The sequence below is a fragment of the Leuciscus leuciscus genome (assembly GCF_965113295.1).
Source record: "Leuciscus leuciscus genome assembly, chromosome: 19".
Classification (NCBI taxonomy): Eukaryota; Metazoa; Chordata; class Actinopteri; order Cypriniformes; family Leuciscidae; genus Leuciscus; species Leuciscus leuciscus.
In genome coordinates, this window is record NC_138743.1 from 37,710,819 (window position 1) to 37,725,596 (window position 14,778).

The following is a 14,778-nucleotide window of genomic DNA, read 5'->3' on the forward strand; positions in this document are numbered from 1 at the left end:
AGTGTGTCGTCAGTCTTCAGGCACTGGAACTAGTGTGTGTGTGTGTGTGTGTGTGTGTGTGTGTGTGTGTGTGTGTGTGTGTGTGTGTGTGTGTGTGTGAGTGTGTGAGTGTGTGAGTGTGTGAGTGTGTGAGTGTGTGAGTGTGTGAGTGAGTGAGTGAGTGAGTGAGTGAGTGAGTGAGTGAGTGAGTGAGTGAGTGAGTGTGAGTGTGTGTGTGAGTGTGTTCAATCATTTTAAATGTGTGATGTAGAGAAGCTTATAGAAATCACTTGACTTTCACGGCGCAAATATTTAGTTGTGATACGATGTGATAGAAAAGAAAAATCATTTTGTAATTAGTTGTAATTGTTCGTTTACACTCTTAAAAATCACGGTTCTTTATTGGAACCTTTAAGTTCCATGGACTCTTCCCGTTCCACTAAAGGCTCTTTATAATGGAGGATTATAAAGTCTGCTTCTGTGAACTGAAGGCGTCTGCGGCTGCGCATACTTCATGTTACTCCAGCATTAGATGCAGTCGCAGTCGAGCGTAACCCATCTCAGTTCAGATGAACTCCGTGTGAAGGAGACGAGTGCACATGTGTACGCTAACCCGTGCCCTACTTACAGCTCACGTGACGGAGAAGCGCACACACACACACACACACGAGAGAGAGAGAGTGTGTAGAGGGAGGATCTCAGGAACACAGCGAGAGCACAGCGTGTGTGTGATGCTGAAGTAGTGGGATGCTAATAAATAATACACATTCACACACACACACTGACACAGCGCTGTCTGACGTCCTGGAGAGAGCTGAGCATCATCTGATGCTGTTCTGCTAGAGACGTGAGTGTGTGTATGGAGGCCGACGTGTGTGTGTGTGTGTGTGTGTGTGTGTGTGTGTGTGTGTGTGTGTGTGTGTGTGTCTGTGTGAGATGAACTGAAGGGCAGTGGTGCATCAGAGCAGAAACTGCAGCCTTGAGGTCTTGAGTTCATCTCTGTAAGGTCAGATTTGATTACCTTGTGTGGTTCTTCTCCAGAGATACACACACACACTCTCTCACACACACACACACACACACACACACACACTCACACACACACACACACACACACATAGACATAATGGTTTTTATACTGTACAAACTGTATATTCTCTCCTCTTACACTAACCCAACCCCTAAACCTACCCATCACACACACACACACACACACACACACACACACACTAACCCGACCCCTAAACCTACCCATCACACACACACACACACACACACACACACACACACTAACCCGACCCCTAAACCTACCCATCACACACACACACACACACACACACACACACACACTAACCCGACCCCTAAACCTATCCATCACACACACACACACACAAACACTTTAAACCGACCCCTAAACCTACCCATCACACACACACACACACACACACACTAACCCGACCCCTTAACCTACCCATCACACACACACACACACACACACACACACACACACACACACACACACACACACACTAACCCGACCCCTTAACCTACCCATCACACACACACACACACACACACTCACACACACTAACCCGACCCCTAAACCTACCCATCACACACACACACACTCACACACACTAACCCGACCCCTAAACCTACCCATCACACACACACACACACACACACACACACACTCACACTAACCCGACCCCTAAACCTAACCATCACACACACACACACTCACACACACTAACCCGACCCCTAAACCTACCCATCACACACACACACACACACACACACACACACACACACACACTAACCCGACCCCTAAACCTATCCATCACACACACACACACACACAAACACTTTAAACCGACCCCTAAACCTACCCATCACACACACACACACACACACACACACACACACACACACACACACACACACATACTGCCAAACGCACAGGGTTGTGTGTGTGTGAGTGTGCTGTTCGCTCTCAGCGGCTCGCCACACGATTGCTGGACACGACTGTGTGTGATTCACATTTTTGCTGGGTTTATGTGGAGCTGCGGCTGATTTGCCAAACTCTCAGAATTAAGACAAAGCTAAAAAGCGTGATGAATCACCAACAGAGATCTGTGTCCAGATCCAAGGCTTGTTCACACAAACAAACAAAACCTGGCGCTGCTGAAAATAAATCTGCATTGCGTAAAGCTCTATATAAATAAAGCGGAAGTGACAGGAAATAATATCACAGAAATAATTTGAACTTGATGAAAAAGTAAACCTGAAAAAGAAATTTAAATTACAACTATTTGATTCTGTGATCGTAGTAATAAAGAAATGGTTAAAAACATACAAAGGGAGTAAACACTCTAGCCAACACTATTCATGCAGTTAAATATTAAATATATCCAAAGACTTGTTTGAAGGATATAAATGGGTATTTGCTGAATGTCGGTGGTAAATGAGAAACTATTATAGCGTTAATAACCTGATCTCACCGGGGAATGCAACTGTGACAAGGCGGCGATTTCATATGAATTCATACGAAGATAATTGTACAAAAATGCACGATTATAAAGAAGTGAGCATGACGCTCTACCCCTGAACACACCCAGAGACATCAGACAAATGAGGTCATACGCAAACCTAAAGTAGTTATGAATTCCCATTTTTTGACTATATCTGATTTTTTTGATGATCATCTTTTGAAAGTGACCAATATCTGATATCTGTATTTACACTACACTTGGCGATATGAACAAAAAAATAACATTATGATATCAAGAAATCAATTTCAATAGTACATTGAGTTTAATTTATTGAGATGGGACAATAATTTCATCCTTATATCAAATTTATTTTATACAAATGTGATTATGTACTCAGATCCGCTATTAAAGTGCACTACTGGTCCCGTGGTTGAACTTTTGTTAAGTGTGTCAGAGGTTCTGGGTTCGACTCTGCCCTCGTAGAGTCTTTTTCCTCATTAAAACCAAATGTGTTCATCAGATATTGTATATCAAGACATGTTTGTGTGCATTTTATTGTATAATTTCACTGAAACGAGTAGAGAATCTCCACAGCGGGACTGATAACACTGGCAGCGAGCACTCAGGATGATTATAAACGCATTTCAGCGCCTCTTATTTAACACAAACGAACGAAATTAATACTGTTAGTCAACTAGAGATGTTTAATTTGTTATAAATATATCTCTACCGCGAAATGTTTCCAAAAGTCTCTCTTTTTCAATGACGTCGACTCGCACTGACGGGGGAGTATCTGATTCACAAATGCACATAGAGCATCAGATTTATTTCCACTTATGAATGAGGCCTGAAAATGATCTGAGAATATCGGAATCCATGTGCTTTTTTCCTGCTTACTCGTTCGCGGGTCATATCCGATCTGTGCCACATGGGAGGAATAATGGGAATTGGGTCATGATATGGGTCTATAGCTGACATATTGTGTCAGTTATTGACCCATGCCGTGTAAATGAGGCCTAAATGTCTGTTCACACCAAGATCAAGATGAATTTGCTTTACTCCAGTACAGGAGGCTCAGATTGACTCCAGGGGCCTTACTTTACCGATCTAAGCACATGGTCTAAAGCTCATGGCGGAGGTGCACTTAATGCATGTCCGAATCCAATTTTGCTAGTTTAACGATGGGAAAAATGGTCGGCGCTCCCGGCGCATGGTCTAAAAGGGTTGTCTCTATTCTCTTAATGAGTAATGGGTGTGTTTTGTCTCTATTCTCTTAATGAGTAACGGGTGTGTTTTGGGATTTACGTGCAATAAACCAATCAGAGTCTTATTTCCCATTCCCTTTAAAAGCCAGTTGCACTCGCGCCATGGCGGATTCGCTATTTACCTGATGGGATTTGCAAGTGGAAAAACTGAACGCTTCTCTAGCGAGGAATCTGCTCGTGCACGAGGTTAAAGCTGTGTGTGTGTGTGTGTGTGTGTGTGTGTGTGAGGTTAAAGCAAACATACCATCTACGGACTACGGGACAAGCCGGATTCCACCATATCTCTTGTACACAATAATAATCTTTTACATTGTAATCCTTTTATTTTTAATATTCGGCATGTTTGTGTGCTGCTGCCCTGTGTGTGTGTAATAAGAGTGTACGCGCGTTGTGGACCCGCCTGTAGGCGCTCAATACTAACGCGCTCTTTAACAAAAGAAATACTGCGCCATTGACTTTAGACCAGGGTTCAGTTGGTCAATGGCTCAGTCTATTTCAGTTCCTCAAAATAGCAACGCTCCAACATTACGCCAGAACACACCTCGTTCTCAGACCAGAAGCCCATGGACACACAGATGGGCACAAATGCATTTGCTTGTTAGAAAATGATAACTGCGTCGGGCTGAAACTAGGAAAACACACTTTTTTGCCACTTTTGAGCTGCATTGCGCCGGGTGTAAGATAGGCCCCAGTACACTAGATGGGTGTAGAAACAAACACCTTTCCCTTTTTTAGCCTTAGCATTCTGGAAACATTTCACTCTTGCACAGGAGAACCAAACCAAGCTCTACGCCGACCCCATGAACCCTGCAGCTTCTCACCATGTAAACCGTCTCGGTTGATTGGTTAGATACTTAAATAAATGAGCATCATCAAAGTCAGCATCTCTAAACGCTATAAGGATGGCAAATTAAACTCATTTGGACTTTAAAAATGTAAGATGCAGAAAGCCGAGGCTGTGATGTGGCATGCTGGTTGTTGTATTGTATTAGTGTGCCGGTTGTGAGACACTCTGGCCGCACTCCAGCAGCGTTTCTCTGAAGATGAGTTCTGGAAATAGCAGCTGGCGCTTTGCTCACTGAAGTGGGCGAAGACAAACAGACGTCCTCCAGTAAAACACACTGTTCCTGGATGGGAAGCTCAGGGTGATCGGAGAGAGGTGAGGTCGCGACCTCTCCCAGATCAGCTGACAGGAGATGAAGCTTCCTGAGGAAATGCCATCCGCACACTCTGGAACGCCTCGTATCCCTGTGTTTGGCTTGCTTCAGGAATGCTTGGATCTTTAGACTAGATAAAGCTCTGAACACAGGCTCAGTGGAGAGACATGGCTCTGCTTACGGTTTTACACAACACCAAATACACACTAATACATTCAAGACTAGTGGCAGTAAAACAACAATAACTATATTATTCCTTTTCACACAAATTATGATTACAGGGGCAGATTATCGATAATTAAAGACTTATTTTCCCGCTCATGAGCTCAACACACTTTTATTATTATCATAGTGCATGATTTATGAAGTAAAACAGTTTGACATTTTCAATCTGTTAATCATATGTGTGTGTTTTCTGCTGTAGTAAACGCCGCTGGTACAGCAGTGTGTGTGTGAGTGTTCTCGTGATGTGAAGCGCTCGGGTACGAGTCTGAGAAACTCAAAGACTTGTAGAAGTCAAGTCATCTTCATTTATATAGCGCTTTTAACAATGTAGATTGTTCCAAAGCGGCTTTACAGAGATACAAGGATAGTTTGAAGTAACAGAGATTGTTTTTGGCTTTATAGCAGTTGTTGAATAAAGTTATTGTCCAGCTAAAGTTAATATGATTGATTCACTTCCGTCGCAACGATCATTAGTTATTAACTTTAGGGCCGCTAACACCACACCGTTTAACAGGAAACTCTACACAGACTTTAAACGTGAAACCTGTGAGAACGCTGATGGCGTGCACATGCGTATTACCAGTTCAGGCTAGTGGTATGTGCGTTTGAATATATGTGTGCAGGTTTGTAATTCCCTACAAACCAAGCCCCAAAAAACCACCTGTCTGGCCTTAACATTTCGATACAGAATTGTGTCACTTCAGGGTAGATACGCGAACCGAATCCTCCCGACAACGCTTTATCTGTAGAGTGGGAAAGGGATCCTCCATAGGGAGAAACTAGTGGACACTTCAGCACTGCGTTGTCATCGGGTCCAGGCGAAGGTCCTTCATCAGATCTGGATACGGCCTGGATCCGGCAGGCTGCGGGAAAACCTCGGGATAAACAAAAACACTAAAATTAGCGTAGATGCCATTCTTCTTATGAATCTATGCAGCCTAACATTGAATTATAGAAGTCTATAATGTGTTATGTGTATGCTAGGTCAAAGAGATGTGTCTTTAGTCTAGCTTTGAACTGACAGAGTGTGTCTGCTTCCCGGACAATGGTAGGAAGACTGTTCCAAAGTTTTGGTGCTAAATAGGAGAAGGATCTACCGCCAGCAGTCGATTTTGATATTCTAGGTATTATCAACTGGCCGGTATTTTGAGATCGCAATAGACGTGAAGGACTATAATGTGTTAAGAGCTCGCTCAAGTACTGCGGAGCTAAACCATTTAGTGTTTTGTAAGTAATCAGCAATATTTTAACATTCATACGATGTTTAATAGGGAGCCAGTGCAGTGTTGACAGAACGGGGCTAATATGGTAGAAACAAGCTAAAATGACATGTTGGGTATATTAGGGGTTTATTGTAGATAGTACATTATTTTCTAACGCGAACATTAACCCTTTTACGCCACTCACCGGACATTTAGTGTCTGAACTGCTGTGATACATACAACAACCAACATTTACAGTAATGTCACCGCATGCATGTTTTTCCAATGAGCCTTTGAAACATGAAGGTGTGTTAGAGATTAAGAATTGTCTTTAAAGAATATATCTCTGAATACATTTTTGGCAGTGTCGTAGGAAAAGTTTCTCAAGTTGACTTGACCGGATCATCTCTGTGTTTGGTTGTGAGATCTGTGGCCTAGAATGACGTGCGTAGAATGATCCTAAAGGTGAATGTACAAAAGTTTCCAAATATTTATATGATTATAATTATAATATGATCTATCTTTGCATTGTAATAAACAGTGTTGGATCATTTGAATTACCAGTATAGATGAGCACAGAAAGCACAAGGACATTTTCTTGTCAGCTTTGGCCTTTATAAATCCTGATTTGTTCCTCACTTTTGACGTTCGTACATGAGTTTTATAAACGTGAAGATGTCAGTGTTTGTTTGTGTGGGTGTTCAGTGATCAATGTTTTACTGTGACTGAATACAGGAAGATTTGAGAAGAAAGTCAGTGTTAAGTTGTTCTGTGTGTCAGTAGATGAACAGAGAGACTCTAGAGAGACTGTTGTTGTGTTTTGGACTGTGATTATGATGATTAAATGAACACAGTTGTTGTGTCAGTTATTATGAGTATCAAATCAATCACGGAATCAAATTGGGCTGGATTTGTGATTGACAGTGAAACAACTGATGCTGGTAGGTCATGTGACCGTCACAACATGGCAGATGAAGTATGTCCGAGTTTCATTAATGCTGCCCACATTCATACTATAATGTATATAGAAGATACTTTTGTAACAGTTGTGAAGTAAATTCTAATTCAAATGTAGTACCTACTCTGAACAGTATGCTATCCAGTCTGTTGTGATTGGTCTGCTCTGCTCTGATTGGTCAGATGGCCCAGTCTGTTGTGATTGGTCTGCTCTGCTCTGATTGGTCAGATGGCCCAGTCTGTTGTGATTGGTCTGCTCTGCTCTGATTGGTCAGATGGTCCAGTCTGTTGTGATTGGTCTGCTCTGCTCTGATTGGTCAGATGGCCCAGTCTGTTGTGATTGTTCTGCTCTGCTCTGATTGGTCAGATGGTCCAGTCTGTTGTGATTGGTCTGCTCTGCTCTGATTGGTCAGATGGTCCAGTCTGTTGTGATTGGTCTGCTCTGCTCTGATTGGTCAGATGGCCCAGTCTGTTGTGATTGTTCTGCTCTGCTCTGATTGGTCAGATGGTCCAGTCTGTTGTGATTGGTCTGCTCTGCTCTGATTGGTCGGCCCAGTCTGTTGTGATTGGTCTGCTCTGCTCTGATTGGTCAGATGGCCCAGTCTGTTGTGATTGGTCTGCTCTGCTCTGATTGGTCAGATGGCCCAGTCTGTTGTGATTGGTCTACTCTGCTCTAATTGGTCAGATGGGCCAGTCTGTTGTGATTGGTCCGAAACCAAACGCCCATTAGCAAATCTGAATTTCAGCTTTTCCTCAGCACTTGATACACAGAAATACAAACAGTAACCCGTTTCAGGAAGTTCAGAATCGCTTCTTTCTTTTGGGAGACGATAGCTGCATCCCAGTTCAGAGGCTGCATCCACAAAGGTTGGACTGAGCGTTTTTAAATGGGACGGTCTAGCTCTTGTCGCCTAGCAACTGTGACCGCTGCCGTAACGTTTTCACTGGTTACAAACAGGGTTCACAACCTGTCTAAATATGTTCACCATGGTCCATTTATGTACATAATAAAGAGTATAAACTATATATAATCGCATCTTGGTAAGATATGTCAACATTTGAACCGCTCTAAAGGTTTTTTTTTTCTTTTTGTACATTCGATACAAATATTCAACGATATGTTAGATATTTGAGTAAGTTGAAACATAATACCTGCATTTAAAAGTGTAATCTGGCGTTTTCTCTCCAAAAATCCTATTGTCACCCACGTTCAATGAATCTTTGAGTTGTATCCTTCATTGCCCGGGAAACGAAGGCTGGGACGCGGTGACTCAATCGACCTTTGAAGGATGCTGCCTCTGAATTGAGACACAGTTAACATTTTTTTTTTTTTTTCACTGAAACATTGCAGACCTTTTACATTCACAAACAGCTGTATCACACACTGCATGAAAGGTACATCTGAAAAAGCATAATAGGGGCCCTTTAAAATGATTTGGGATTTACTATTGAATGAGATGCACTGTAGACAGTGTGTTTTTTCCAGTGACATTCGAATCAGCAAGGAGTCGATGTGGTGTAATGTATTGTATTCAACATTATTCATGATGATTACAGTATCAAGGGAAATAATCAGCAATGTCATTTTTGTCACAATCATGACATGCAGCCCTGGAATCAAAGCTGTCCTAATTGTTGCTAAATCTACAAAGCATGATCTCAGGAGTATTAATCAGCCGTGATTGAGCAGATGCGTTGAAGTGAATCAGTGGGATCTCGTCATGCTTCATCACAGACCATCTGTGTGATTCTGATGGTTTCTGATGCTGCGGTTGTGGCCAAATCACTTCAGGTTGCTAAATGTGTTGTTTATCTTGCAGATCTTCTGCAAAGCAGGCAGCGTGCTGAACGGACAAGTACGTGCTCCTCCTTCACTGTCTCTGTGTAGTGTACTTCAACCCCTCACTACCCTACTACTGAGGGCACTAGACGCAGATTCACCCCCACTGTGTGTGTTTGCAGTAGTAGAGACTGTGACGTTTTCCATTGCTTTAGGGATGCACGATATATGGGTGCGCAAATCAGCATGTAACTTCTCAGCTGATGTGCTGGAATGGAAGCAGACAATATTATATGGGGTTATTTTATTATTTTCAAACAGTGAATTATATTTCTGTGCCAGCTAACTATAAAAGAAGTACTATAAAAAGCACAACAAACATTAATGTGCAATTATCGATTGTAGCTTCAGTTTAACAGACACTTTTATCATATCAGCTATGAACAGTCACATACCTGTACAAATAACTATAGAAGAATAATTCGATAAAATTAGGGGTTATTCTATCTATTTCAAACCACAAACTATGACAATTTAGTTTTTTTTATGAATACTGTTTTAAAAAACTACTGTTCACCACCAGTTTGGGGTCAGTATTGTAATTTTTTTTTTAAATGAATAACTTTTATTCATCAAGGACACTTAAAAATGTATCAAAATTGACAGTAAAGATATTTATAATGTTACTAAAGATTTCTATCTCAAATAAATGCTGTTCTTTTCAAAAAATGTATTAATCAAAAAAATCCTGCAAAATAAAATGTATGATGGTTTCCACAAAAATATGAACTGTTTTCAACATTGATAAAATCATAAATGTTTCTTGAGCATTAAATCTATATATTCACACAGAAAATAGCTATTTTAAATTGAAATAATATTTAAAAAATGTTCCTGTATTTTTGATCAAATAAATGCTTGGAATACACAAAGATACATAAAAAAATCTCACCGACCCCAAACGGTAGTGAACATATCAGCAGAATAATTGTTGGTTATTGTATTAGTCAAAATGTCTATATCTGTGCATCCCTACATTGATATTCCTGTTTATATAAATCTAAAATATCAGAGAAATAGAGTCATTGTGATGGTACATGATTAGCAGCTGTAACCCGGACCTTGCGTCTGACCGACAGTCACTGAGTAAAGGCCCGTTCACACCAGGGACGATAACGATAAAGATATAGAGAAACGATATCGTTGGCATCACTTTCAGATTTTTTTTTTCCAGCTGTTAAACAATAAAACATTGACAGCCAATCAGAATCCATTCTATTCATCCAATCTTTATAGTTATCGTTCGTTGGTGTGGACGCAAATATAGTTCTCGTTATAGTTCTCGTTATAGTTATCTTTATAGTTATCGTTCGTTGGTGTGGACGCAAATATAGTTCTCGTTATAGTTCTCGTTATAGTTATCTTTATAGTTATCTTTATAGTTATCATTCGTTGGTGTGGACGCAAATATAGTTAACGTTATAGTTCTCGTTATAGTTATCTTTATAGTTATCGTTCGTTGGTGTGGACGCAAATATAGTTCTCGTTATAGTTCTCGCTATAGTTCTCGTTATAGTTATCTTTATAGTTATCGTTCGTTGGTGTGGACGCAAATATAGTTCTCGTTATAGTTATCTTTATAGTTCTCGCTATAGTTATCATTCGTTGGTGTGGACGCAAATATAGTTCTCGTTATAGTTATCTTTATAGTTCTCGCTATAGTTATCATTCGTTGGTGTGGACGCAAATATAGTTCTCGCTATAGTTCTCGCTATAGTTCTCGTCATAGTTATCATTCGTTGGTGTGGACGCAAATATAGTTCTCGCTATAGTTCTCGTTATAGTTATCTTTATAGTTATCGTTCGTTGGTGTGGACGCAAATATAGTTCTCGTTATAGTTATCTTTATAGTTCTCGCTATAGTTATCATTCGTTGGTGTGGACGCAAATATAGTTCTCGTTATAGTTATCTTTATAGTTCTCGCTATAGTTATCATTCGTTGGTGTGGACGCAAATATAGTTCTCGCTATAGTTCTCGCTATAGTTCTCGTCATAGTTATCATTCGTTGGTGTGGACGCAAATATAGTTCTCGCTATAGTTCTCGTTATAGTTCTCGTTATAGTTATCTTTATAGTTCTCGCTATAGTTATCATTCGTTGGTGTGGACGCAAATATAGTTCTCGTTATAGTTCTCGCTATAGTTCTCGTTATAGTTATCTTTATAGTTATCGTTCGTTGGTGTGGGCGCAAATATAGTTCTCGTTATAGTTATCTTTATAGTTCTCGTTATAGTTCTCGTTATAGTTATCATTCATTGGTGTGGACGCAAATATAGTTCTCGTTATAGTTCTCGCTATAGTTCTCGTTATAGTTCTCGTTATAGTTATCTTTATAGTTATCGTTCGTTGGTGTGGGCGCAAATATAGTTCTCGTTATAGTTCTCGTTATAGTTCTCGTTATAGTTATCTTTATAGTTCTCGTTATAGTTCTCGCTATAGTTATCATTCGTTGGTGTGGATGCAAATATAGTTCTCGTTATAGTTCTCGTTATAGTTATCTTTATAGTTATCGTTCGTTGGTGTGGGCGCAAATATAGTTCTCGTTATAGTTCTCGTTATAGTTATCTTTATAGTTCTTTTTATAGTTCTCGCTATAGTTATCATTCGTTGGTGTGGATGCAAATATAGTTCTCGTTATAGTTCTCGTTATAGTTATCTTTATAGTTCTCGTTATAGTTATCGTTCGTTGGTGTGAACGGGCCTTTAGACGTGTGTTTGCTCATCTGATCTGTGAGTGTGTGTGCGCGGGTCAACGTTCAGCTTTCACTGACCGCTCTCTCTCTCTGTGTGTGTGTGTGTGTGTGTGTGTGTGTGTGTGTGTAGGTGTTAAGAAAGCGGACGATGAGGAGTTAGTGAGTCTGAGTAAGCGGCTGGTTGAAGACGCCGTGTCGCGAGCTGTGCAACAGTACATGGAGGAAACCCAGCAGAACGGCTCCGCGCCGAAAGACCAGGGTCCGCCAGGGTCCGCCGGCACACTCAACAGCACCAAATGACCCCGCGACCCCTGACCCCACCGCCACACGCGGCGTCCAACCGCAGCACACAGGGTGTGTGTACAGAAGCTGGAGTCAGCAGACAGCGAGTGTGTGAACACTAGTGAAGCGGAGTCGAGTGTGTCGATGCACACCGGACTCAAACACACACTGATTCCCCTGTCTTCCCTCTTCTGTTCACCCCGTCTCTCACGCTTCGTGTGTGTCGGATCCTTCCCAGAGTGCATCAGGAGTCTGAACATCTAGCTTTGACATCTTCACATCGACAATCACAGTGAACTGCTCAGTGTGACCTGCAGACCAGCAGCCCAATCCAAAGCCAGACTCATGACCCGCGCTACGAACATGCCTGTGTATCTGTGTGTGTCACATGATGATGATGTGTGTGTGTGTGTTGTGCCGTAGGGTGTGTGTGCGCTCAGCACAGGATGGATCAGGAAAGAGAGCGCGGGCGGACACAGGTACAGGCCATAAAGACACTGTTAGCACAAGAAAACACTCGAGCGAAGATCCTGCAGGAGCTCGACCTGTCCGGCGGAGGAGCTGCACACTGACCTGAGTGACACACACCACCATCCCAGCGTAAAACACACACACACACACACACCACCATCCCAGCGTAAAACACACACACACACACACACCACCATCCCAGCGTAAAACACACACACACACACACCACCATCCCAGCGTAAAACACACACACACACACACACACACACACCACCATCCCAGCGTAAAACACACACACACACCACCATCCCAGCGTAAAACACACACACACACACACACACACCACCATCCCAGCGTAAAACACACACACACACACACACACACATTCTCACACACACACACATACTCAAACACTCTCACACACACATACACACACACACACTCACACACTCACACACTGAAGGGGGGCCGGCCTGAAACAGGATTATGGTGATCTTTGATCTGACTTTATTTGAGCTGATTTGATTGGAGCGTCAGATGTCGATGATGCGTCAGATGCCGATGATGCGTCAGATGCCGATGATGCGTCAGATGCCGATGATGCGTCAGATGCCGATGATGCGTCAGATGCCGATGATGCGTCAGACGAGCACCCACAGTGGCCTTAGAGACATCACACCTTGTTATGATATTACTGAAGAACATTTGCTTTGTTTAGTTCACAGATTCATATTTTCACCAGAACCTTAAGATGTCTTTTTATGCTCCTTGTCCTTGAGTTTCCCGTCTCCATGAAGTGTAGAAGTGTTCATGTGAACCGGACTATGATGTCATCATTTAACTTTTTGTTTCCCATCTGTCACTTTTTTACTCTTAAAAATAAAGGACAAGATGACGGCGACTCTGCGTGATTCATTCTCAGTGATGTGATGTTTGTTCTCAGGGTTTATATCTGAGCGTTCACAACGCCTCCATCTCTCCTCTGATGAGCATATTGTCTGCCGTCTGCCGAGCGCGAGAGAGACGAGTCTCGAGGTGAGTGAGTGTGTGTGTGTGTGTGTGTGTGTGTGTGTGTGTGTGTGTGTGTGTGTGTGTGTGTGTGTTCTGGAGCGCAGACGCAGGAATACACACGCACTCATTATCTGACTGCAGTTCATCTATAAAACAGTGTTTACAGGAGTTTTTAAAACTTCATCAGAAACAATCCTCTGAGGTCCACTTCTCACATGCTCATATTCTGCACAACATGCACTGTATAGATGTTTAGTAGCAAAATATTTGTATGGAAATCATAAATTGTCATATTCAAACGCCTGGTATTTCAGAGTCACATAAATATACATTACCGTTCAAGAGTTTGACATCAGTAAAAAAGAAATTACTACTTTTATTCATCGAGGACGCATTAAATTGATCAAAAGTTGCATTTATTATGTAACTAAAGCTTTCTATTTCAAGTAAATGCTGTTCTTTTCAACTTTATTGATCAAAGAATCCTGAAAAATTATGATGATGAATAAAATGTTTTCTTCTTTTCGACATTAATAATAATCATAAATGTTTCTTGAGCATCAAATCATATTAGAGTGATTTGTGAAGGATCATGTGACACTGAAGACTGGAGTAATGATGCTGAACATTCAGCTTTGATCACAGGAATAAATTACAGAACTGGGCCCTCATTAAATTTCAGAAACTTTTTTTTGTGGAAAAAAATATGAAATATTTGAGTTACATAAAAGCTTTTTATTTGTTTTCTTCCTAATTGTCCTTGAAATACTGGAGATTAAATAAATATGATTTCACACTAAAAGTACCTAAAATGCACATAATTTGCATGTATAGTGTGTTTTAACAAGAACTAGAGAAGGCTATGTCAGAAATCAGAAAGACTCAAAAATATTTATAGAAAATTTACCCATTTAAACTTGTTTTTATTAATCAGTTTGGGTAAAAGTGGTGTTTTATCATCATCTAAGATGATCTTGTCCCGGGCCCAGGCAAGACTGTCAGCTGGTCTGCATAGAATTACTGTAATAGAATTAGTCACAGCTGCTGTTGAAGTCATTGATGGTCCGTTCTCAGGAATCCCTGCTTTTATTGTTTCATTTGAGCCGTTTCTTCTGAACTCTCAGTAAATCACCGGCTGATCTCAAAGCTCAGAGTCCAGCATGTGTTCCTCCCAGGATAATCTCACAATCAATTTGATGATAT

General features: G+C 41.3%; 1 protein-coding gene across 4 annotated transcripts in view; it reads left to right on the forward strand.

The window, feature by feature from the left end:
• The window catches only part of akap7 (A-kinase anchoring protein 7), a 54,426-nt gene extending 40,961 nt beyond the window's left edge, over positions 1–13,465 (forward strand). For 2 of the 4 annotated variants that reach the window (XM_082147970.1, XM_082147971.1), the window contains exons 8-9: positions 9,098–9,133; positions 11,942–12,660. In XM_082147970.1, the coding sequence (XP_082004096.1) occupies positions 9,098–9,133; positions 11,942–12,111 (206 nt within the window). In that variant the 3' untranslated portion in view covers positions 12,112–12,660. Of the gene's footprint in view, positions 1–9,097; positions 9,134–11,941 lie in introns of all 4 variants that reach the window. The other 2 variants (XM_082147973.1, XM_082147972.1) reach the window with 2 other exon arrangements.
• Positions 13,466–14,778: the final 1,313 nt, after the last annotated feature.